General features: G+C 41.5%; 1 protein-coding gene across 3 annotated transcripts; it reads left to right on the top strand.

The window, feature by feature from the left end:
* The first annotated feature begins 660 nt into the window (after window positions 1-660).
* USP44 (ubiquitin specific peptidase 44) lies at window positions 661-24,784 on the top strand. Of its 3 annotated transcripts, none has more exons than XM_048835526.2 (6): window positions 661-856; window positions 6,449-7,964; window positions 19,070-19,268; window positions 20,122-20,230; window positions 21,492-21,697; window positions 22,175-24,784. In XM_048835526.2, the coding sequence occupies exons 2-6, from the start codon at window positions 6,531-6,533 to the stop codon at window positions 22,375-22,377; spliced, it is 2,151 nt and encodes a 716-aa protein (XP_048691483.1). In that variant the 5' UTR covers window positions 661-856; window positions 6,449-6,530; the 3' UTR covers window positions 22,378-24,784. The 3 variants fall into 3 exon arrangements, with proteins under 3 accessions (XP_048691483.1, XP_048691482.1, XP_048691481.1); XM_048835525.2 differs by having other exon boundaries at window positions 661-773; XM_048835524.2 differs by lacking the exon at window positions 661-856 and adding an exon at window positions 1,487-1,718.
* Window positions 24,785-25,129: the final 345 nt, after the last annotated feature.

Consider the following 25,129-nt stretch of genomic DNA (forward strand, 5'->3'; position numbering starts at 1 on the left):
ACTTGTAAATATGATTACAATGACCCATCATATTGCATACAATGGTATCCATATCAGTGCATCACAAGTTTTGATTCCCCTCCGCCCCCCAAAGCCCTGCACACCATCCTCGTGTGTATCCGATGTGTAGATGGATGTGGGATCTCTAGGGCCTGCCAGCTCCCTGGGCAGTTTGTTTCAATGCTATAGAAAAATAGTAGGTTTGGTGGTATTTTCTGTGTCAGCTTTATGAGAAACTCATCTCACAATTCTGCCCCGTTGGGGTTTTTAACCTGAGAGGTACACACAGAGACAGACAGACCCACAGAAACAAAGAGAGACACACAGACAGACACACACTCACACCCAGACCCAGGCATACCCGTGGACAGACACACACCCAGCGCCACAAACACACCCAGTCCCACAGACCGGCAGACGCAGACACCCCCCTTCCCCAGACAGAGACCCACCCACGCACAGACTCACAGACAGACCCATACACAGACAGACTGACACACGCGCGCGCGCGGACGAGCAGACACAGGCAGCCCAAGGCAACGGGCTGAACGATCCCCCTGGGCCTGCCCCCAATGCCCCGCCCCACGGCGGGGGGCGCTCGCTGAGCCGGCTCCCATTGGGCGCCGCGGGGCAGGCGGAGCCCGTCGCCCGGCCCGGGCAGGCGCGGGGGGAGAGGCCCGGCGGGACTGGGGCCGGGCTCCCAGCGGCGCTGACGTTGTCCAGCTGCCGCGGGAGGCCGCGCAGGCGGGCGCACAAGATGGCGGCGGCTGGCGGTGAGCTCGGGCGCGGGGCTCGGCGCGGCTGAGCTTCCCCTGGCGGGATGTAAGCGGGCGGCAGGGCCGGGCTCCCAGCCCAGGTGGGTGGTGAGAGCCGGCCCCGGGACACCCGTCCCGCGTGGCGTGGCGTGGCGTGGCGGGGACGAGACCCCGCGCCGGGGACGAGGAGCTGGCCCGGATTTGGCGCTTCTGGAGGGACAGCGGGGAGCGAGCGTCTCCCTGCGCCGCCAGCCCCATTGGGGGGGGGGGAGCCCCTCGCTGCCTGGCTGGGCTGGGAGCCGTTTCTCGCGGCGGCGACCGTGGCTCTGTCCACTCCCCGCGCCCCGGCCGTTGTAGGCTTGGGATAAACGCGGTGCCGGGGGAGGTCCCGGGGGACCCGCTCCCCTCCAGTGCGCTGCCGCCCCGCGCTGGGGGGGAAGGATGCTGCTGCTGCTGCTGCCGGGAGCGCTCTGGCCTCGGGAGCCTCCCGGGACGCGGCCAAGGGCTTGTCAGTCAAACAACCCTCAGGACCTCTGCGTCTCGGCGCTGCGCTCTGCCAGGGCTGCTCCCCGGGAAGCCAGCTCGTTGCCGCGGAGGCAGGCGGAGTGTGGGGTTTGGCGCAGGTTTTTGTGATGGCTGAAAAGTCAGGTTCATGGTAGCCGTAAAGGTGAGGCCGACGCGCTGCCGGTCTCTCTAAAATAGTCCTTCGTTTTCCCCAAGGAAAGATGCACTGCGCTCGTGTAGAAGGTCACTTCAGTTACCGAGCTTGTCTCCAAGCCTTCGCGTTTCTGGGGATAATGCATTCGTGTGAAGGGGAGCTTTGTGGAGCAAGCAGCCAAGTGCAACCTTCAGGCCTCACACTTGAATTCTTTTGTTATGCCTGAGTCACTGACATAGTTGGGGGCTGGAAACCCCTTTGCTGAGGCCCTGGATGCTGAGTCTCATTTGAGAGATTTTCAGAAGGTACCTTTGTGGGGGAGGGACCCTCCAAGAATATTGTGAGCTAGTAAATTTGCTAATGAGTCAGCCAGGAACTGCAATTAAATGCAAATAAGCAAGAAACAATACACTGGCATAAAAGGGTTCACAAAGCAAATCTGTTGTTTCTGGTGAATCCTAACGTTTTCTTTATGTTCAATCTGAACAACCAAATTAACAATCACTATGTTTCAAAAAGGTTTCTTCATTACTTACCTCACTGAGAGGAACGAGGTCACTTTTTTGATATGACAAAAGAACAGTCAGTGAAATACTGCTGCTCTTGCCTCAAGTATTGTGTGCACTAATTTGGTCTGATTGAATTTTCTTTATTATGGTAGCACCCAAAGGCCCCATCAGGACTGGGACTAGGCTCTGTAGAAACATTGAGGTACTTAGAAGAATAATCACATGTATAATTGCTGCTTTTAATTTATCATTGGAACAGTCAAGTTTGTACATCTGTTCCTATTTGCTGTGAAGTGTATCCAAACTGATTAGAGGCACTTCCCCCTTCTGTAAGATTGGAATAAAAACAGGTTCTTGTTCTGATTTAAACACTTTTCACCATAAAGTCGCTGTAACTGAAGTAATTTTACAACTATTTGCGATAAGTAGGCACCTTTTGCCCATATGTCTGTATTGTTTGGCAGTTCCAGTGTCGCTGACACAATAGAGAACTACACTAGAGTTTATTCAGTTGCATCACTTCTGGAAAACAGTACAAACTTCCTAGAGGCAAAAAACCTTAAAGATTAATGACTAATTGCTAAATCCAGATCTGACTGGGTGCAGAATAACTAGGATATAGGGACACCCTAACCAGTGTAATAAGTTACTTCGATGTCTATGGGGAGATGCTTCGAATAGTTTTTTTAAATGTTACTATTTTCTGTATGATTTACTAGCATAACAAAATTAAGGTTTAGGTTCTGCAAAAAGTTATGTTTGTGCATGTTTTCTGGATTTGGATAAAGTGGAAACCAGTTCAGTGAATTATGTCAATCAGTTTAGGACCCAAAGTGTTAAAGGGACACTTAAAAAATACATACAGTTCACTTCCTTATGTGCTCAGTAACAGATTATTAAAACTGATATTTTAAAATCTAATGTCAGTATTTTACTCTTGCATTTCACTTGGCTTAGACAAAATAAATCAATGGAGTCAGTTGTTGGTTTCACTTTCACTATGTTAGTGCTACCACGTTCAGATTTTAGTGACTGCGGGGAAGTGTTTGTTTTGTTTTTTTTAACTTGAATTTAAAAGACTGAGTAAAGAGTTTTTTGGCCTTAAAAAGACAATTTGTAACCAAATGTAAATTTTAGACCAAATTTGACTGTCCCTTTAATTACAAACCTTTTCATCTCTCCTAGTAATAGGACTAAATAACATTTAAATAGAAATTGTTCTATAATGCAAAACTTTATTTTTATCAATGTTAAAGGCAATACTTCTGAACTTTTATTAGGGAAGAAAATCTGAGTCCTTGATGCACTCACTTTTCTGCCAGTGAAACTCAGGGAAGAGAATGTTCTGTAGAGTTGAATTCTCCCACGAAATTTTAGCTAAACGCTTTTTGGTTGGCTTACTGTGTTGCCATTATCTCCTCTGTTACTTTGCTCATCCTTTCTGCTCAGTTCTAAGTGCTGAAGGCAAAAGGGATAATTGGTCTCTGAAGTGCTGGTCAATTCATTAATGTTTCTTTTTCCTCCATGCACAGAGAACTGAGTGGTGAGGGAGGACAACAGGGCAAGACACTAACCATAAAGAGGTACTAAATAACTTAGTTTTAGGGAATTTAAACTTGTAAAGTTTAATGGCACAAGTAGGCTGCTTCATCCTCTCCACTCCAGCTGCTAGAGAAGAGAGCTGCAGGCTCTATCAGAGGTCTCTTCTGTGATTCTATTAGTCTTCCTAATCCATCTTTCCAGTTCTAGATTTTTCCCTTAGGTACTTTGACTTAGTGTTTTGCCCACCCTTGACATAAGTGTCTTAAGTTATGTGACTTCCATTGTTTGTTTCTACTTAAGACTATTCTACAGTCTAACAGATACAATTATAAGGAAGTGGCTCCTGATACTGTCTTCCCATTCTTGATTTCATCCCATGTGTTATCTTAAATAATTTAAATCTTATACAAGTATTTGTTTAAAAAAAAAGAAAAAAAGCTTGCTTAATGCCAAGCTATACTTACTATACAACACTTCAAGTCTTTCCTTATAAACAGATCCACTCAGTGCACTAACACTTTTGTTTTTTAGTTCTGAGTTCCCTCAATGCTGTAGAAAAGTGTACTCTTGGCTCCTGTTTGTCTTTATGCCCCATATGGCAATTTTAAAGCAATGTCACCTTAAGCTTTCATAGTCCCATTCTATTACTCTACATATTAAAGGCTTGATCACACAGGCCTTGGTTACCCAAGCAGTCCCTCTGAAATCAGTGTAACTACTTGTGCCCTCAGTTCAGAATGTGCTTAACTTTAAGCATGAATAGTCCCATTGAAGACTATTCATGAGCTTAAAGTTAAGCACATACTGAAGTATCTTGCTCAGTTGAAGTCTGGGTAGGAGTGGCAAGCTTAAGCTCTAGTTATATAAAGTATTTTTAGTGACTGTTCAGGTGTCCAGAGGCTTGGTAGTTTACATTTATAACAGCTGTAATAATAATCTGAACAACTCTATTCCTCTCTAGTCTCTATCCTGGCTTTCCAGCAGGTAGGTGAGCTAGCAGAAACCAGATAAATTTCCAGTGACATATTCTTTGAAATCAGTGTTGTTCCCATGGACCATTTCGCTTTTCAAAGGAAAATGTCATTGTCAGACTTCCCAGCCAACTCTAATATTAAAGAGAAGACAAAATCACTTCCCCATTTAAGCATTGTTGTCTAACCAAAATACTGTATCCTAACCAAAATCAGCAACCCCTCATTGATCTGACCCACATCAAGGAGTCCCCAATTCCCATCAGTTCCTTCTGATTGATAAGAGATTTAGGGGCTGTGGTGTCTGGCTGCCCAGCTGAGTGTCAGTCTCAGACCAGACATAGGGAAGTCTGAGCTTAAGTGTTCTTCCTCTAGCCAATGGGAACACTCCCTGCTGGCTTGTGGAGCTTTGGGAAGGAGGAGTGTGGGTGCATGCATGGACGTACAGCGTTCAGTAGTCTGTAAAAGGACCTGTATGTAGTACTTATTTTCAAAGTATGCATAGTAACTAATTCTTGCAATATCCTTAAGTAGGTATTTTCTTTAAGTATTATTAATATTTGACCTGCTATAACTTCATAAAAGAAATAACATAAGAATTTCATCAGTATGCAGCTTATTTTTAAAATCCCTCATATTTTCATACACATTTCCCATTGCATCAGGTGTGCACCCCATAGAAAAGAATAGTGGTGCATCTCTGATGGTGTTTATAGCTTTAAGGATTAAATTCTTTGGTTTGAAAAACATAATAAAAAAATTTCTTCGAAAGAGTTTTCTTTAAATATTTAGACTTTATAATGTAGGTGTTATCAATAAGTTTACTTACATCTAAATATAAGTAACCTGATTGCCAAGCAGGCATGTTAAGTAATGAGAACAGACAGCAACTGTTACGGTTATATTTAGTTACCTAACTGCTCTGTGGCAAAATCCTCTTCTTTGGTCAATACTACAGTAATTTTATAATTAAACCAAAGAAAACTAAGCTGCTATGTGTTGTAGTTCTGTGTAAAAGCTCTTTAGGTAGAAGGTCTGTAAAACAAAAACTAAATTTACTGGAAATCGTTCAGTTGCAATGTTGCATATGAATGATTGCCAACATAGTGTAAGAGTATAACTGAGTGGCTGTAGTGTTGTGTGCCATTAGTTGAACTTTATTATACAATATTGACATAAAATAAGCACAACACACTTGGTAAATCATGCCTTTCAGACTGGAGGGAGCAGAGGAAGAGTGGGGTTAGCTATTTTTTTTTTTTTTTTTTTTTTTTTAAATAATTGCCCATGAAACATCTAGTCTTGGGGATATTTAACTTCCCTATACATAGATAGTATTGACTCTTAGCACTTATGGAAATTAAAATGAAAATTTATCTCAGAATTATACTTGTTACCAAAATGTGAATACTGACTTTCAATTTTTACTATCTAATTACTGAGGTTAATGGGTTATCTTGTAGCATTTTTCATTAGTTATCTCATGAGGAATTAAGGTGAACTGAACGTTTGCGTTAAATACAAAGAACTGTTTCTGATCATAAGTCACTAAGTCCTGAGAGACAGGATGGTCAGTGGTGATGACACTAGCTGGAGACCTGGATACAATCTCCTGCTCTGCAACAAGCATCCTGTGTGACCTTGGGCAAGTCTCTGTCTCAGTTCCCCATCTGTAAATATCAGTTTAGCTTGCACCTGTAAATTTACTAATGTAAGCTAAACCAATATTTGCCAGGTGTTCATACAGAGTTACACTGGTTTAACAAAAATATGTTAACATGTTATGTTATCAACATGCCTCAGCCTGGATGTTCAGTCTTCATGCCCATTCAGGCATGGACTTTTCTCCTAAAACTGGTAACAAAGTTGTTGATTGTGACTCTGATTGCAGAATAGTACATCAGTACTCTTTTAAAATAAACCAAGTAGTTTTATTTCCAAGGATGTATCAACTTACTTTTGACTTGCACTATATGTGAAGCTGAACTTTTTTTTTTTTTTTTCCTCCTTTAGTTTTCAGGTCAGAATATCATGGACAGAAAATAGTTTGGATAATGTGTTTCTCTAGTATTTCTCCAGTATTTCAGTATTAATAATGGATAAGTGTAAGCACATAGGGCGACTGCGGCTTGCCCAAGACCATTCCATCCTGAACCCTCAAAAATGGCATTGCGTGGACTGCAATACTACCGAATCTGTCTGGGCATGCCTTAGCTGCTCACATGTTGCGTGTGGAAGGTACATTGAAGAGCATGCACTAAAGCACTTTCAGGAAAGTAGCCATCCAGTGGCATTGGAAGTGAATGAGCTGTATGTTTTCTGTTACCTTTGTGATGACTATGTTCTTAATGATAATGCAACTGGTGACTTAAAACTATTGCGAAGTACATTAAGTGCAATCAAGAGCCAAAACTATGACTGCACTACCCGTAGTGGCAGGACTTTGCGATCTATGGGTACAAGTGATGACTCTTACCTTTCACACAATGGTGCCCAAGCCTTGCTTCGAAATGAAGACCGCATGTTCACGGCTCTGTGGCACAGAAGGCGTGCGTTAATAGGCAAAGTGTTCAGATCATGGTTTGAGCTAACACCTAGTGGGGAAAGGATTTTGGAAGAAGAGAGGCGCCAGGAGGAGGCAGAGGAAAGAAGGGACAAAGCTAGGAAAAGAAGACAAGAGCGAAAGCGTCAGTTGAAAGTAGAGATGGAAAACATGCCTCCAAGGAAGAGTTCTCGTTTACAAAATCAAAATAAAATATCCTCAAAAGTATCACCCTGTTTACAAAAATTACCACAAAATTTGTCCTCTCCTGCAGAGCTGAAAGTAACTTCTACCTCAGATGAAGTAAGATTGAAAAAAATTGGTGATTCTCCAATTAAGCGAAGGCCTACAGTGACTCCTGGTGTAACAGGACTGAGAAACTTGGGAAATACATGCTATATGAACTCTATTCTGCAAGTATTGAGTCATTTGCTTATTTTTCGGGAATGTTTTTTAAAGCTTGATCTGAACCAAACTCAAGAGTTGCTGGCAACAGCAGCCAATGAAAAAACAAGATCCTCTTCTAAGCACCCTCCAATTACTGGTTCTGCATTTTGTGTGAATGAGAACCAAATGAAGGTAAAAGGATCATCTTCCATGAGACGACCCAGTTTATCATCCGGACTAAGTGGAGGGGCATCAAAAAGTAGAAATATGGAGCTTATTCAGCCCAGGGAGCCAAGCTCAAAGCACATTTCTCTGTGTCATGAGCTACATACTCTGTTCCAAGTTATGTGGTCTGGCAAGTGGGCATTGGTGTCTCCTTTTGCCATGCTCCATTCTGTGTGGAGACTAATCCCAGCCTTCCGAGGTTATGCCCAACAAGATGCTCAGGAATTCCTCTGTGAACTTTTGGATAAAGTACAGCAGGAACTGGAGACAACTGGGACCAGATACCCAGCTCTCATCCCCACTTCTCAAAGGAAACTTATCAAACAGGTTCTGAATGTGGTCAATACCATTTTTCATGGACAGCTTTTAAGTCAGGTATGTCTGATGATTTAATAAAACCTCTTAATATTGACAAATCACTGAAAGGAGATTAGTCAGTGATGTACAGTACACATTTAAGGCATTAAAGAGTTGAGGGGAAAAGAGTAGGACTACTTAGTTGAGATGATGAATAGAAAGGGACGTGATAGCAGTTTATAAAATGATAGTACACCTCGGAAGACAAAAAATCTCACCGCTTTATAGGAGAGACCACATTATATCGAATTTGCTTTGCCGCTCCTCCCTCCCTCCCTCCCTGTTCCTTGTTCCCTAACCTCCCCCTCGAGAGACCCTGTCCCTAATCACCCTCAGGACCCCACCCCCTAACCCAATTCCCTTGTCCCCTGACTGCTCAGACCCCTGTCCACCCACCCTGCCCCCTGACAGGCACTCACTGGCAGTGGCGGGAAGCAGAGTAACGTGTGACCTCAGCCCGCTCCACTCTGCCAGCTCCCACCCTCGACACTCTGTTTCCTGCTGCCGGTGAGTGCAGGGAGGTTGGGGAAAGGATGCCCCCCTGTACTCACTTGTGGGGGGAAGTGGAGCGCCGCAGCTGGGAGCTGGCGGCGTGGAGAGGGCTGGGGCCAGGCTGCTCGGCTTCCGCCGCTGCTGGTGAGTGTCCCTCCAAGTCCCCTCCCCCGAGCAACACGGCTGGGGCCAGGGCGATCGAAGCAGAGCGGGCTGCTCCCAGCCCCCCGCTAATCCTCCTGGCTACTCTGGGACTGCAGGGCCCCCAAAAGTGCCCCCCCATAGCTCCTGCATACCAGACCCTAGCGGGGAGCCCCTCACTGCCCTCAAGACCCTCTGCCCCTTATCCAACCCCTCAGCCCCGGCCCGGCACCCTTAGCATGCTGCTCAGAGCAGCGTGTCGGAGCTTTAATGCATTGTATACAAACCCGTGTTATATCGAGTTGTGTTATATTGGGGTAGAGGTGTATAAAGAAGATAATTTGAGAACTCCTAATTACCCTCTCAGTGAAAGAATTGCCTCATTAAAAACTAAAAAGTAAACTTCAATGATAGGTTGAAATACTTTTACATCGTATTAAATTGTATAACCCACTCCTACAACATATTATTAAAGCAAGGAGTTTAATCCTCTTTTTAAATCTTAAACACTTACCATCTAGTTACTTTAGGGATATGGAATATGTAACTCATATGTAAGAACATAGGTCAGCCACTAACTGGTAGATTTGGTAAGAAACTTCTCTGATGGGCATATTGGTTCATAACTTTCTACTATAGAGGTTTTACACTTCACTATGCAGTGTCTGGTTGACCACAGGTGGAGAAAGGATACTAGACTAGATAAGCTCGTGGTCTGGTCAGGTATGACAATTCCTGTGTTCATATGACAGGTGCCAACTTGGATAATTTGTCATGTTATAAGAAGTGGGTTGAACTTGATCTGGAAACTCTGTAATACAGAAGTGATTGCAAGTATGAATTCTACACACAGGAGGGGATGCTGATTTATATATAGTCCCTTCCTCCACACACACCCCTCCCCCCCCCCAACAGTGTGAGCATAGTTATATATGTGTGTAAGTGCTTGTACCGGTATAGCTTAATTCCCATAAGTGAAGGTAAATAAGCTACACCATTATATGGCATCTTTATATCAGGGTTGCGCTGGTAAAACATCGGGTTTAAAAAAAATCATACCCTTAAACAAAATAGAAATACTAATGCAGTACTAATACAAAAACTGAAGACCTGGCATTAGATCTGTTACAGGAAAACATGTTCAATGTATAATCATTTTTACTTGCAAGGTTGAGGCTTACTTTGGATTACAAACCTCCTTGCAGGTGGCATAATTTTCAGAGCTCTGCAGAGGGTAGACAGCAGCAAAACCTTAAACAGTACCACTACTGCCTTTTCCTATATAAAGGAGGCCAGTGGCAAGAGAACATTCATAGCCTCCTGCATTTGGGGAAGGGAATAGCAAAATCTTTACTGAACAGGAGGTACATAGGATGAAAAATCCCATCACAATGATGTAGTTTTTACCCCTTTGTCCAGAGGGAGAAAAACTAAATGGGGCTCAAGAGAAAACTTGAGAATGGTGGAATCCTTTACTTCTTTGAGCATCACTACAAAATAGCTTGTTTTTATGTACCTTTGATTGAAGTCTGAACAATTCACCCTATACAAAATATACGGTTGGCAAACATGTTTGTTTATAAAAGTGTATGTGGACTTTGGGTTTCTACTTCTAACACATCTCCTCCATATTATTTCCCACTTATTAAGATTCCATGTGTCCTCAGTTAGACAAGCGCCTGACAGAGTTGGCATATCTGGATTTATGAACAGTTGAGGCTGAGAACATGAAGATAGTACATGAAGAAAGAGTGGTAACAAAGCATCACACACAGTACTAGAGATAAGCATGTACAAAGTAATTCAGAAAATGAGTATTCCTCACCTTTTGTGTTTGTATATCTTGCCAAATCTCAACCAAAAAACTCTCAAACTTTCACTTATTTTGGTGTTTTATTTCGAACATCTGGGTTCAAAACCTGTTACACTAACTCATTGTGCTACCTAGCTGTCAGCCATTTAAAAAAACAAACCAAAGTGGAACAAAACAAAGGACTTTACAGGAAAGCTAGTGTACCATGATAAATAGCCAGTTACTATTAGGCTTCTGCTCCTGAAGTGTGAGGTTACATCAGCCTTAGCACTTAGCATGTAGCTTTGTGTTCTGTAGTGATTTTGTTGAATTTAGTAGCAACAGAACATGCCTGGCAGCTGAGATTGCTCAGCTGTCAACTAATTTAGACTTCCTAATTTCTAGGAAATGTAACAAATTCTGTGCTGCTTGAAAGTCAACTTTTAGCTTCACCACTTTCTTTCTTGAAGCCTATATTTAATTAAATGTTTAATATTTGATAGCTGAGGAGAGGTGGGGTAGACCACCTTTTGGGGATTTTAACATTTAAGTAACGAGTTCTGGGAGCTTTCAAAGCAGCTTGTCACTTTTACAGTAAAAGAAATTCTAAAATATATTGGTCTTGGTGTACTGCAAAGATATAAAGTGAGTTGTTGACCATAAACTAGCGGTTGCTATAGAGGGCATGGTGTAGAAAGCCCCTAGTAATAAGGGGACTGTGGATATAACACAGTTGATCCATCTTCAAGGAGAAAGACTGTATATTGTGTGGTGGTATGACATGAACTAGCCCTAGCATCCTTGGGCTTGGAGGCATCCTTAGATTTGGGTGGACTCACTGATCCCTGTTCCTCTTCCACATGAAACCTTCAGTACAAGTATCCTCCAGTTCCATCCCAGATGAAACCAAGTTTCTGGAGCTGACGGGTGGTGTCCTCCAAGGAAAGGGACTAATTGTGAGAACCCTTTGTCTTCTGCTGTTCCGCAACCACAGAATTTGGTGGCAGAATCTAAGCTTTCCTTTTAGAAAAAACAAAAACACTTACTCTTCTGGTGTGAAAGGGTCAAAAGCAAATTGATATATTGTGTGTAAAACCAACTGAAACAATAGCTCTAAGATATGTGAACTGAAACTGTCATCTGAATGGGGGTTTCAATTCTGAAACATAATTATAAATCAAATTTCAAAAGTAGTCTTCCACACTAGAGAACCTTTTGATAGTGTCAGAACAGGTTTGTGAATTCTGTCATCTTAACTGAAGGAATGTGTGGAGAGGTATATTTGACTCTCTCTCAAAGCGATCTCTTATCCAAAATCAATAATTGAAACTCCATTGCTATTAATAAAATGTTAAGTCTACTTAAAAATCCCTTACCCTCTTAATTGCTCAGCTTTCATTCGTGATTCTTGTTACATTTCATCAATTTACCAATGATGGTGGTCTCCCAGTCTAGGTGGGACTTTAATTTCTAATGTAAGAAACAAGCAGAAAAAAAGCCATGCTGAAACTTTTTCAGGCCTCCCTATAAGCATAAAAGGGCACAAACCTATTTTTTTCCCACCATTTGCAAATCACCTTTAAAGGACATGTGACCACTTCCCACAAGAAAATGAATGTCACTAAGTATGACTGGGTGAACTGGCACATGTTACAAAACAGTTAAACAAATGTTAAGTCTTACCTAATACTTCTAAAAGTAATTCTGAATTGTGAAATCTGATTTGATAACAAAGTGAAATCGGAGAAATACAGCAAGTTTAAGAATATTTGTAATAAGCACTTTTTTAACTACATGAAAAATAACTATATATAAACCTGCTCCAAATGAGAAATATCAGAACCTTAAAAGAGGCCATTTTGTGAACATTCTACTGCATTTGAATTTCAGAGACCTTATGCGAAGCTTTTCACTTGACATCCTAGTACAACAAGAGGAAGATGTGGGTCCTTTGGCTCCTCTTAAAATAAAATTGTAACTGAGTGCCTTTTTTTCCTTAAGCCAAATTTACCAATATTTATCATTGATTAAAAACAGTTATTTTAGAATTTAATGAAAAACTAGTTTTAGCTACTCTTACTTTGTTTCTGATATATCAGTGTTTCACTTACCAAATACGGTACCAGCAGGAATTAGATCTTTAGAGGTCTCCGTATGGAAATTAATTTTTAAAAATGAGACAATTCAGTTTAGTTGTTCATGTTTATTATGGTAGTGCCTAAGCACCAACCATGAATGGGGCTCCATTGTTAGGTGCTGTACAAATAGAGAGTAGTAAACAGTCTGTGTCCCCAAAGAGTTTACTGTCTAAATAGACATGAAAGGAGTATAACATACAAGCAGAGTGAACAATGTTGAAATGTTTTAAGTACTTTGCTATGAATTTAAGGGGAGAACTTTGCAGGAGGGCGGGAAGGAGGATGGCTAGCATACAGTCTTGCCTATAAGAAAAGGAGTACTTGTAGCACCTTAGAGACTAACCAATTTATTTGAGCATGAGCTTTCGTGAGCTACAGCTCACTTCATCAGATGTATACCGTGGAAACTGCAGCAGACTTTATATATACACAGAGAATATGAAACAATACCTCCTCCCACCCCACTGTCCTGCTGGTAATAGCTTATCTAAAGTGATCATCAGGTGGGCCATTTCCAGCACAAATCCAGGTTTTCTCACCCTCCACCCCCCCACACAAATTCACTCTCCTGCTGGTGCTAGCCCATCCAAAATGACAACTCTTTACATAATCAAGTCGGGCTATTTCCTGCATAAATCCAGGTTTTCTCACATCCCCCCACCCCCATACACACACAAACTCACTCTCCTGCTGGTAATAGCTCATCTAAACTGACCACTCTCCAAGTTTAAATCCAAGTTAAACCAGAACATCTTGGGGGGGGGGGGGGGGTTAGGAAAAAACAAGAGGAAACAGGCTACCTTGCATAATGACTTAGCCACTCCCAGTCTCTATTTAAGCCTAAATTAATAGTATCCAATTTGCAAATGAATTCCAATTCAGCAGTTTCTCGCTGGAGTCTGGATTTGAAGTTTTTTTGTTTTAAGATAGCGACCTTCATGTCTGTGATTGCGTGACCAGAGAGATTGAAGTGTTCTCCGACTGGTTTATGAATGTTATAATTCTTGACATCTGATTTGTGTCCATTTATTCTTTTACGTAGAGACTGTCCAGTTTGACCAATGTACATGGCAGAGGGGCATTGCTGGCACATGATGGCATATATCACATTGGTGGATGTGCAGGTGAACGAGCCTCTGATAGTGTGGCTGATGTTATTAGGACCTGTGATGGTGTCCCCTGAATAGATATGTGGGCACAATTGGCAACGGGCTTTGTTGCAAGGATAAGTTCCTGGGTTAGTGGTTCTGTTGTGTGGTATGTGGTTGTTGGTGAGTATTTGCTTCAGGTTGCGGGGCTATCTGTAGGCAAGGACTGGCCTGTCTCCCAAGACTTGTGAGAGTGTTGGGTCATCCTTTAGGATAGGTTGTAGATCCTTAATAATGCGTTGGAGGGGTTTTAGTTGGGGGCTGAAGGTGACCGCTAGTGGCGTTCTGTTATTTTCTTTGTTAGGCCTGTCCTGTAGTAGGTAACTTCTGGGAACTCTTCTGGCTCTATCAATCTGTTTCTTTACTTCTGCAGGTGGGTATTGTAGTTGTAAGAAAGCTTGACAGAGATCTTGTAGGTGTTTGTCTCTGTCTGAGGGGTTGGAGCAAATGCGGTTGTATCGCAGAGCTTGGCTGTAGACGATGGATCGCGCGGTGTGGTCAGGGTGAAAGCTGGAGGCATGCAGGTAGGAATAGCGGTCAGTAGGTTTCCGGTATAGGGTGGTGTTTATGTGGCCATTGTTTATTAGCACTGTAGTGTCCAGGAAGTGGATCTCTTGTGTGGACTGGACCAGGTTGAGGTTGGTGGTGGGATGGAAATTGTTGAAATCATGGTGGAATTCCTCAAGGGCTTCTTTTCCATGGGTCCAGATGATGAAGATGTCATCAATATAGCGCAAGTAGAGTAGGGGCTTTACGGGACGAGAGCTGAGGAAGCGTTGTTCTAAATCAGCCATAAAAATGTTGGCATACTGTGGGGCCATGCGGGTACCCATAGCAGTGCCGCTGATCTGAAGGTATACATTGTCCCCAAATGTGAAATAGTTATGGGTAAGGACAAAGTCACAAAGTTCAGCCACCAGGTTAGCTGTGACATTATCGGGGATAGTGTTCTTGACGGCTTGTAGTCCATCTTTGTGTGGAATGTTGGTGTAGAGGGCTTCTACATCCATAGTAGCCAGGATGGTGTTATCAGGAAGATCACCGATGGATTGAAGTTTCCTCAGGAAGTCAGTGGTGCCTCGAAGGTAGCTGGGAGTGCTGGTAGCGTAGGGCCTGAGGAGGGAGTCTACATAGCCAGACAATCCTGCTGTCAGGGTGCCAATGCCTGAGATGATGGGGCGCCCAGGATTTCCAGGTTTATGGATCTTGGGTAGTAGATAGAATATCCCAGGTCGGGGTTCCAGGGGCGTGTCTGTGCGGATTTGATCTTGTGCTTTTTCAGGAAGTTTCTTGAGCAAATGCTGTAGTTGCTTTTGGTAACTCTCAGTGGGATCATAGGGTAATGGCTTGTAGAAACTCGTGTTGGAGAGCTGCCGAGCAGCCTCTTGTTCATATTCCGACCTATTCATGATGACAACAGCACCTCCTTTGTCAGCCTTTTTGATTATGATGTCAGAGTTGTTTCTGAGGCTGTGGATGGCATTGCGTTCCGCATGGCTATGGGGCAAGTGATGCTGCTTTTCCACAATTTCAGCCCGTGCACGTCGGCGGAAGCACTCTATGTAGAAGTCCAGTCTGCTGTTTCGACCTTCAGGAGGAGTCCATCTAGAATTCCTCTTTCTGTAGTGTTGGTAGGGAGACCTCTGTGGATTAGTATGTTGTTCAGAGGTATTTTGGAAATATTCCTTGAGTCGGAGACGTCGAAAATAGGATTCTAGGTCACCACAGAACTGTATCATGTTCGTGGGGGTGGAGGGGCAGAAGGAGAGGCCCCGAGATAGGACAGCTGCTTCTGCTGGGCTGAGAGTATAGTTGGATAGGTTAACAATATTGCTAGGTGGGTTGAGGGAACCATTGCTGTGGCCCCTTGTAGCATGTAGTAGTTTAGAAAGTTTAGTGTCCTTTTTCTTTTGTAGAGAAGCAAAGTGTGCGTTGTAAATGGCTTGTCTAGTTTTAGTAAAATCCAGCCACGAGGAAGTTTGTGTGGAAAGTTGTTTTTTTATGAGAGTATCCATTTTTGAGAGCTCATTCTTAATCTTTCCCTGTTTGCTGTAGAGGATCTTGATCAGGTGATTCCGCAGTTTCTTTGAGAGCGTGTGGCACAAGCTGTCAGCATAGTCTGTGTGGTATGTAGATTGTAATGGATTTTTTACCTTCAGTCCTTTTGGTACGATGTCCATCTGTTTGCATTTGGAAAGGAAGATGATGTCTGTCTGTATCTGTACAAGTTTTTTCATGCAGTTGATAGATTTCCACTCTATACGGCTAAATGCAGTGCCTTGCATAATGACAGGTTTCAGAGTAACAGCCGTGTTAGTCTGTATTCGCAAAAAGAAAAGGAGTACTTGTGGCACCTTAGAGACTAACCAATTTATTTGAGCATGAGCTTTCGTGAGCTACAGCAGAGTTTCAAGTTATAGTGCCCTTTAATATGCATTTTTGGTTTAGTATTTTAAAACCCATTTTCCCTAAAAAAAAAAAAAAAAAAAAAATTTGAAAAAATGCAGCACTGCAGCGAAGATTAAGCTTATGCTGAACTGTGTGAAAGGAGGTACTGAAGAAAAATGTTCCCCAACACAGTAGTGATCCCTACTACTGATACCTTTTGACTAACCTTTCTCAGGGTTTTGTTTGTTTTGTTTACGTTTAGTAGCATGCAGTGGTGATTAAGTTGTGACTGTTCAATTGTGAACAAATTATCTCCTATAACAGAGGTGGGCAAATTATGGCCCCTGGGCCATGTCTGGCCCACGGTACCGACCTTCCTGGCTGATGAGCTCCCAGCTGGGGAGGCTGTCCCCTGTCCCCCCTCTTCTTACACCCACCCAGGCTTTCCAATAAGCTTGTCCTGCTGCAGAGCGGCACAGTAAGGGGGCGGGAGTAGGGGGGGTTGGATAAGGGGCAGGAGGTCCTGGAGGGTAGTCAGGGGCGGTTGGATGGGGTGGAGGTTCGGGGAGGATGGTCAGGAGACAGGGAGCGGGGGGTTAGATGGGGGTGGGGTCCTGGGGGGACAGGGATGGGGGTCCCAGGAAGACAAGGGGTGGGGGTGGGGGTTGGATGTGTCGGGGGTCCTGTGGGGGTGTGGAAAGGGGTTGGGGCAGTCGGGACAGGGAGCAGGGGGGGTTGGATGGGGGTGGGGTCCTGGGGGCGGGCGGTTAGGGGCAGGGGGTCCTGGGAGGAGACAAGGAGCGGGGGTTTGGATGGGTCGGGAGTTCTGAGGGGGGCAGGGAGAGGGCCGGGGCCAGGCTGTTTGTCGAGTCACAGCTTTCCCTACCCAGCCCTCCATACTGTTTTGCAACCCCAGTGTGGCCCTCGGGCCAAAAAGTTTGCCCACCCCTGTCCTATAGAATTCTGCTGGAAGACTTATTTTGAAAAATTAATTTTAATATTTGCCCTTTTTCATACACGATGAGGCTGTGTTGTCTTCTGAGATGAAGATAGCAAGGCAAAAACAACACAAGAGAGGAAGAGTGGGAATTGCAACCTGCATTAGAGGCAAAATGACCCCTGTAGGGCTGCAAATGGTTGTTTTAAGGGTCAAATACTAGTAGAGCACATTGGGAAAGATTGTGAGCCGAGCTGTCATGGAAAAAAAGGAGCTTTTGGGGACATGGGCTGAATTTCCACATTTCTGAAAGTCGGTGATGTATGACACAGCCTGAGATTTCTAGAACTGCAGCACAGAGTGCTGTTTGAGCATTTATGTCTGATATCTTGTTGATATAATAAATATTCAACTCCCTCCGTTGTTTCTGTGACTGACGTTTTTCACCATATTTTCATGTTAGCTATAGCTTATGGAAATAACCAAATAGGAAGAATGTATTTATGTGGATAATAAATAATTGAACCAATCAACCACTGTTTTGGCTTTTAGTTATACTTCCAGTTACAGACATCAATATGTTTTCAAGTGTGTGGAATTTTTTTAAATAAATGTATCTGTTATAAGAACTCAAGGTGGCAACATGTAAATTGCATGTCACTGGAGCAAAATATTATGTTTTGAGTCTGTAAATTACATTTACAGAACAGATTATGTTTGAATTCCATAAGCTCCATAATTTGGGGAAGACGTTAACCATTATATCACAATAGGGTTGTGTCCTGTACTGGAAGTTGTGTCGAAGCTATCCATCTGGGTCCACCTAACAATCAGGATCTACTCCATTGATTTCTCCAAAATATTTGGCCTCCCCAAAATGATGACAGGTTTAGAGCTGACATAGTTAGTAATTTCTGAATATTTATAAATATTGAGAGGTTTTTTCCCAGGTGTTTATTAGTCTGATTATTTGGAAGGCTCTTACATATTAAGTGTAAATATTCCTGTAAGTGGGTTACTTGTACTTTAACCATGTGGAAAACCAAGAGGTACAGATACCTCTTGGTAAAACTCGAAAATGTGGAAGATTTATTTCCAAATGTGCCTTTTTGGCCTTTATTGAGGGTGTGAAACAAACCTATTCGGTGGCCTTTTTTTGGTGTTAGTGTCGCTGAATTATATCTGTTATATTCCACATGCAGTCTTGCTACTGCTTCAGACCCAGATCCTCCAGCTGGTCAACAGGGAATCCACTTGCATATACTGCGTATGGAAGGATTATAGAGAAGGACTCTGATGCTGCATGATGTAGTACCTCTCCAAATGCAGCTGACCTTGGCATAGGCTTTTCTGACTGTATTGCAAGTGTATCTGAAATTTGTCTGTTATAATATTCTAGTTCTTTAAAAAAATTCTACAGCTTTTTAGGAACCTTCCTTTCCATTAAATATCTTTCAAGTGAATTATATTTTCCTTGATGCCTTATCTTCCATTTTTCCAGGCAAATTCTCATTTCAGTTTACCATATTTTTATTATTGCTAATCTATTTTAGTGGCTGTCCTTTTTCCTTTAGTGTGACAGGTGGCTGTACTTACTGAAAGAAAAAAATTTTTTTTACCTGTTAAATTGAAGAAGCATGTCTACCAATTCAGGCCTTCCCTGCAAGACTTCCAAAATAAGAAGAATGTGATTTAAAAAAAAACTAATATTTTCCTTTCAGTAAAACTATATATTACTATATAAATCATGTTAGTTATTGCTTTGTAAGTATTTGTTCTAGAAAGAAATCTCAAGGACTGTTCTTCCTTCTCTTGAGCAATCCCAGACAGATCATTTTGAAACTACTTCTAGTTCACAGAAGAGAAAGATATCAAACACCTTAGTGTAATACAGTGGTGGACATGCTGCTTCAGAGAAAATAAGCTAACAGATAATTTTTTTCTTTCTAGTTAAAATATTTCTTCTACTGTATACATTTGCATCTGTGATCCGAATTCACATACTGTTCTCAGAGCTACATTAAGGGACACGTGTAGAGAAGCAGGTTTTTGGATGTTAGAAACTAACTTAATATTTTGCTTAACAGGTTACATGTCTTGCGTGTGACAATAAATCAAATACTATAGAATCCTTCTGGGATCTGTCGCTGGAATTTCCTGAGAGGTATCATTGCAATGGGAAGGAGATGGCTTCTCAGTATCCATGCCTGCTGACAGAAATGTTGGCCAAGTTTACAGAGACGGAAGCTTTAGAAGGAAAGATATATGCGTGTGATCAGTGCAACAGTGAGTAAAGGCAGTATGTACTCATGCATATGTTCTCCACATAAAATATAAATTAATATAGGCATTAAAAGCATAAGAAAAGGAAAACAGCAGTTAAAAAGAAAGCAAGACAGATTTTAAAAGCATCTGTCATATAAGTAAACATAAGACTTTTACATAAGACTGTTTAATTGTGAAAGGAAATAGTATAGAAAAATCACTCTTCTGATTCAGTGCATCAAAAGTAGGCTTGAAAGTGGGTTTAAGAGCTCAGATTAGGTCTTCAGGCCAACTACTGTTGTTTTTCATTAGAAGGTGGTCTTCAAGAAGAGATAAAAGAAACCTGTTGAAATAAGTCTGACACTATTAAATTAACAGACTGTCTGCACTTGGTCCTGATGAAAATAGCTGAACTGCTGTATATATTTTCCAACATTCAGTTGAATAATCCAGATGTGTACCAAAAAAGAGGCATTTTGCATGCCCAATAAGCATAAAATAATCCTTGCCAAATGGATTCCAAAAAGCTCTTATTAAACTGATGATATATTAATAAAAAGAAAAGGAGTACTTTTGGCACCTTAGAGACTAAGAAGTTTATTTGAGTCTCTAAGGTGCCACAAGTACTCCTTTTCTTTTTGCGAATACAGACTAACACGACTGCTACTCTGAAATCTGTCGCTATATTAATATATTCAGTAGCCTTTGTTACATTATCTAAATACTCTAAACCATGGGATCAATAAATCTTAAAATGAAACATAAGGATATTTGACAACGAATTTTCGAAGCTGTATTCAATAGGTTTTTTTTTTTTGTTAGTGGTAGGTTTTTTAAATTTAGCACTTATTTCATTGTGTGTGTTTGGTCACAGCAAAACGCAGGAAATTTTCTTCCAAACCAGTTATACTTACAGAAGCCCAGAAACAGCTTATGGTGTGTCGACTACCTCAAGTGCTGAGACTACACCTTAAACGGTTCAGGTAAGCAGTGCTATAAGCAAGTTAGAAATGTTGCAAACTCTCTTTGAATAGTATATTCCTCCTTGTTCCCGTAGTCACTAATCCTCTGGGCTCATTCAGTGCGTGAACTAAATCAGTTTTTGAGAAATCCCTCTAAATTATCTTCCTTGAGAATGCCCTTAAACTCAATAGTATAAGGAAGAAAAATTTCTGGAAACCCATTTCTTCTTGGTAAATAAAATAGTTAGAATGCGTATCACAGGCAGAGAAGTGAGATTTTTATTCCTGCTACTTCCCAATAATAAAAAGTCAGGAGAATTAAAAACCTATCCTGAATCTTGAACACTTAACCAGTTTGAGACAAGAGAATCAATTTTCTCTATTTGAAAGAGACTTTTGTGGATACCTTTCTGTATACTGTACACAGAAAGGTATCTGTCACATGAAGTATCTCTGATATCTTGAGAAAACAAAAACCTACAGTTCATTGTTTTGAGTTGTGGACTGAAACTGGTACCATGCGACTTTACTAAACGTTGAGAGATCATAGCAACAAACTTTATTTAAAATAGATGATAGCGTTATTCACTAATGCACAGTCTAAGGTTTGCATGCAACCCACCAGGGTGATTGTATAACCTGCAGCTTCACTGACATTCTTTAAAAACCCTTATCTAAATCTGGTAAAGTGTGCTAACATGAGCAGCCAGGGAGAAGAGATTGCATCTGTATGTTGTCTTAGTCCAGCCAGGGGGACAGAGTGACTCCTGAATGAGGAGAGAAATGAAAGTGTGAACCAGCCTCTGGGGTGATCTGTTTTCACTTTTAATGTACAGAGTCAAATCTGTAATAAGTCTCTGCAGCTTCTGCATCATTCTTGTGATTTTAAATATTTTTTGATAATTATACGCACTGTCTTTCAGCTTGGGTGACTAGTGAGCACAGGAGAGCAGGCAAATGTGAGGAGGAATATTTTGGAGGCTGAGAGCAGCAGATAGTGTAGGTGAAAAGCCGTATGTGAAGGATTTTTCCCTATGAATGTTGAAATGAAGGGGTAGTGAAAGAGGAGATTAGTTAAGGGGGAGCTTCTGAGGGATATAAATTAGCATATACATTTAGTACAAAAGCACTAGCAGGTGAGATGGTTTAGTAGCTCAGAATTCTATCTATGCAGAATTTATATGTGCATAGACTCACTGAAATTATCTATTAAACTGCCTTCAGAAAACACAAATTAACTGAATAATATTCACATTTTCTTTAAATTTTGATATTTTTCCAGGTGGTCGGGACGCAATCATCGTGAGAAGATTGGAGTACATGTTAGCTTTGATCAGATATTAAATATGGAGCCTTATTGCTGCCGGGAGTCCCTGAAGTCCCTCTTACCTGATTGCTTTATCTATGACTTGTCTGCTGTGATTATGCATCATGGGAAAGGATTTGGTTCAGGGCACTACACTGCCTACTGCTATAATTCAGAAGGAGGTATGGACAAGCAATTTAAATCAGAAATGGTTTTTTTGTTTTGTTTTTTTTCAGAAGCTACGCTTCTGGTTCCTTAGTTGAATCAATGTAGCCACAACAGGATCCTTACTTTCTTAAAATAAAATGGACCAAGATTTTACTAACCAGACCTACCAGTACCAAAATAATTATAATGATATAGGTGGTCAATAAAATTAAAGCTAATTGTTTCAACTTATGAGAGAATTTTTTTCATGAAGATTAGACAAATATTATCAGGTGGTGTATACAGCAGAAACATTTCTTATAAAGTATGTGATAGACAATTGTTTCTCTGTAAAACTAAGTGCTTATTCTTCACCCAAAATGAAAAGATAAAATTAGTGAATTTTTGTGTTTTTAACAAATGGTAGCAGACATGTGTCACCTGTAAAGTACAAGTATCTTATATAAATATTTTGGTTATTTTACAATGGTCTGTTACTTACTTCATTCTAGGATTCTGGGCACACTGCAATGATTCCATACTCAACATGTGCACTATGGAAGAAGTATGCAAGGCTCAAGCCTACATCTTGTTTTACAGCCAGCGAGTTACTCAGGCAAACAAACACTGTAGAATATCATTTCCTAGCTCACCATCTGAAAACCAGCAGTGTACTGAATTTGTTGACTGTTCAAGTGAAAACAGTAGCAGCTAATCCAAAGCCAATTTACTGTGTACAGTAAAAGTTGACTTGTCAACTTTTATGCGTATTTTTAAAGAGAAAATGCAAGTACAAATTGTATTTTTTTACTTGTGAATCAATGTACATTGTTTATACACTTTTGTATTAGCTAAAGTAAGCACTCTTAAGTGTTAGTATAAATTTATATGGATGGTAGGTAACTTTCAAAGTACCTAGAATTGCTTTACAACTTTTTTTAAAAAAAATTTCCCTTTGAATTTTTAACTCTTACCTCAGGCTGTTTTTCAGCACTGTTTTTATATTTTGATAATCTGATTTGGTTTAGAAAAAAATACTCTCGATGGACAGCTGATGTCTGTATAATTTTCGTTAACTTTCTACATGTGTATGTTTTTATAGTATAATTTTATAGCATCTATTGATTCTTACTGTCTCTGGGAATCAGTCTTCACAGAATATGAAGGTGCACTAACAAAGAAAGCCTCTATTAAATGTCAAGTAATAAACTTTTCTTCAGGGGGGTAGGGATTTTTTTTCCTGAATGTCCTTCAAGTGATGGATAAGCTAGACTCAGATCTACAAAACTGCTACTGAACGCTGAACGTGCACATGGGTGTGTCCATCTGCTGCCTAAGCCCTAGAGCAATTCACAAACTAAGAATGAGAGGCAGTTGGCTGCCTAAATGGCATAGTCAGAGGCCACCTACCAGATTCAAAAATGGGGGGGAGGGAGGAGACAGGTGGTAGTGCCCACCTTATAACTTGTAACCTGGGCTTAGAGCACTTGTGAGATGTGAGACACCCAGGCTCAGTTCTCCATTCTGCCTGAAGAGGAAAAAGGATATGAACAGAGAGTTTTCTACCTTCCAGGTGACTTCTCACCACTGAGCTGTGGAATTATGGGATGGAGCTGCTCCCTCCTGTTATTGTTCCACTAGGTGTAAATAAGGAAAGAATGATTGGAGCAGAGGGACTGGACTGGACCAACAGTCTCCCAGCTCAGTGCCCAAACCCCTGGTCTACAGACTCATCCAATGAGGATAAATATTGGCAGAGAGTGGGGAATTGAACTTGGGTTGCTCACATCCCAGACAAATACCCTAACCACCTAAAACTTTAAGGTAGCTACCCCCAGCAGCAACCATTTTGTGTGGAGTGAGGCAGGCACCTAACTCATTTCCCTCAAAAAGTTTCTTAGGTTCCTAAGTCAGCTGCCTCCAGGCAGCAGGTTCCCCTTTGTGGATTGCAAAGCAGTGCCTATCTCTAAGAGGAGCAGGGCTTAGTATACACCCATCTGGGCAGCACCTACCATGCTGGCTTTTGAGGATCCGTGTTATGGTTTTCTAGGTATCTAACTGTTAGGCACTGTAATGCTAGGCATTGCAACAGCCAAGTGCCTTTGTGACTCCCACCTGTAGTCACTGTTTTTCCCCAGTGGTGCCTATGGAGCTATACAGAAAGGAAAAAAAGATTATAGTGTTTTATTTGTGAAATGTCCAGAGGAAAACAATAGCATATGTGCTTAGTTACATGTCAGTGCATTAGTGATAGAAAAATGTAATAGAGCACAAATGAGGGCTAGGAGATAAAACATGAAGGTTACTTATTTTACATGCACCTTTTTACAACTGTGATGCTAAACCTAAAGTGTTAATTGGGTTGCTACTCTTGGGGAAATTCCTTAGCTACCAAAAAGATTTCTCTTGCCAAACTGGAAAATGTGAGCCTAGTTCCTTAGAAAGGTAGCATTCCTTCAGTAATCTCTAGCACACATGAATAAAGCACCATAGTTAGTTGAGCAAAACAGGTTGCATAAAACACAACTGGAGCCTCTTTAAATTTGGATGTGTTGTGGGAGCCACACCTGCCATACTTACTGCTCCTTTATTTCTAAACTAGTATTAACAGAGAATTCACCTCTTCCTCATTGCCTAAAAAACTGAATATTTCCCCACCAATTGTAGGTAATGCCAAAATTGTAACGATTAGTTTAAGTTGGTGTGAAGTGTTTTTTTTTCCCATAAAAACCTATGCAAATTACCTCAGTTCTTGGAAAATTATACCTCAATAAAACACTGTGTGGACTAACATTTTTTACTAGGGTTAGTTCCTTATCTCCTTGATTGATATAACGTGTTGCTATTATAAAATAGTTCTTTATGTTGGAAAACTATACGAAACATGTAGAGTGTTACTCTTCATTAGAATATCTTGAGTATGAATCTATAGATTAGACCTTGGTGCAATATTTCATATTTTTTCATTCTGTAGTCCCCTCTCTGGGAACAGTTAACTGCTTACAAGTTTTACACTGATTTTTTAGGGGATACAGCTGATGCTTTTAATGTAAGAGTTTTACATTGCTATCTACCATTGTAGTAACTGAGCATCTTCCACATAAAATTGATTGTGTCATGGAGTCTTTGGTTCTCTTGTCTTGGGGTGTTGAGCTCTCCCCTGTATTTGAGAGCACTGGGCTTTTAAATATTTCCTCTAAATATGAGAGGCAGTTTAGAGTTGGTGAATGGTCAAGACCTGTGGCTATCTACCTATACACCAGGTTCTCTGCCTGTTATGGTGCAAACAGAATGGCAGTTTAGTGCTTCATAGGTTTTAGGGTTATTTTGGGGGGGATCCCAGCAAGCAAGAATCTCTTCTCCCCTTTTTATGGAAGGGGAGCCACAGTCTCAGGGCTCTGTGCCACCAATAGAACCAACCACCTGTCAACCTCCCCTCTGTGCTCCACACCCCCATAAAATGAGGA

This window comes from Caretta caretta, chromosome 1 (assembly GCF_965140235.1).
Source record: "Caretta caretta isolate rCarCar2 chromosome 1, rCarCar1.hap1, whole genome shotgun sequence".
NCBI classification, from domain to species: domain Eukaryota; kingdom Metazoa; phylum Chordata; order Testudines; family Cheloniidae; genus Caretta; species Caretta caretta.

Excerpts from the sequence above, each read along its gene's own strand:
- USP44 (XM_048835526.2), top strand. The coding sequence starts at position 6,531 with ATGGATAAGTGTAAGCACATAGGGCGACTGCGGCTTGCCCAAGACCAT. Across the intron at positions 7,965-19,069 it reads ATGGACAGCTTTTAAGTCAG|GTTACATGTCTTGCGTGTGA; the intron begins GTATGTCTGATG and ends TTTGCTTAACAG. Across the intron at positions 19,269-20,121 it reads TGCGTGTGATCAGTGCAACA|CAAAACGCAGGAAATTTTCT; the intron begins GTGAGTAAAGGC and ends GTTTGGTCACAG.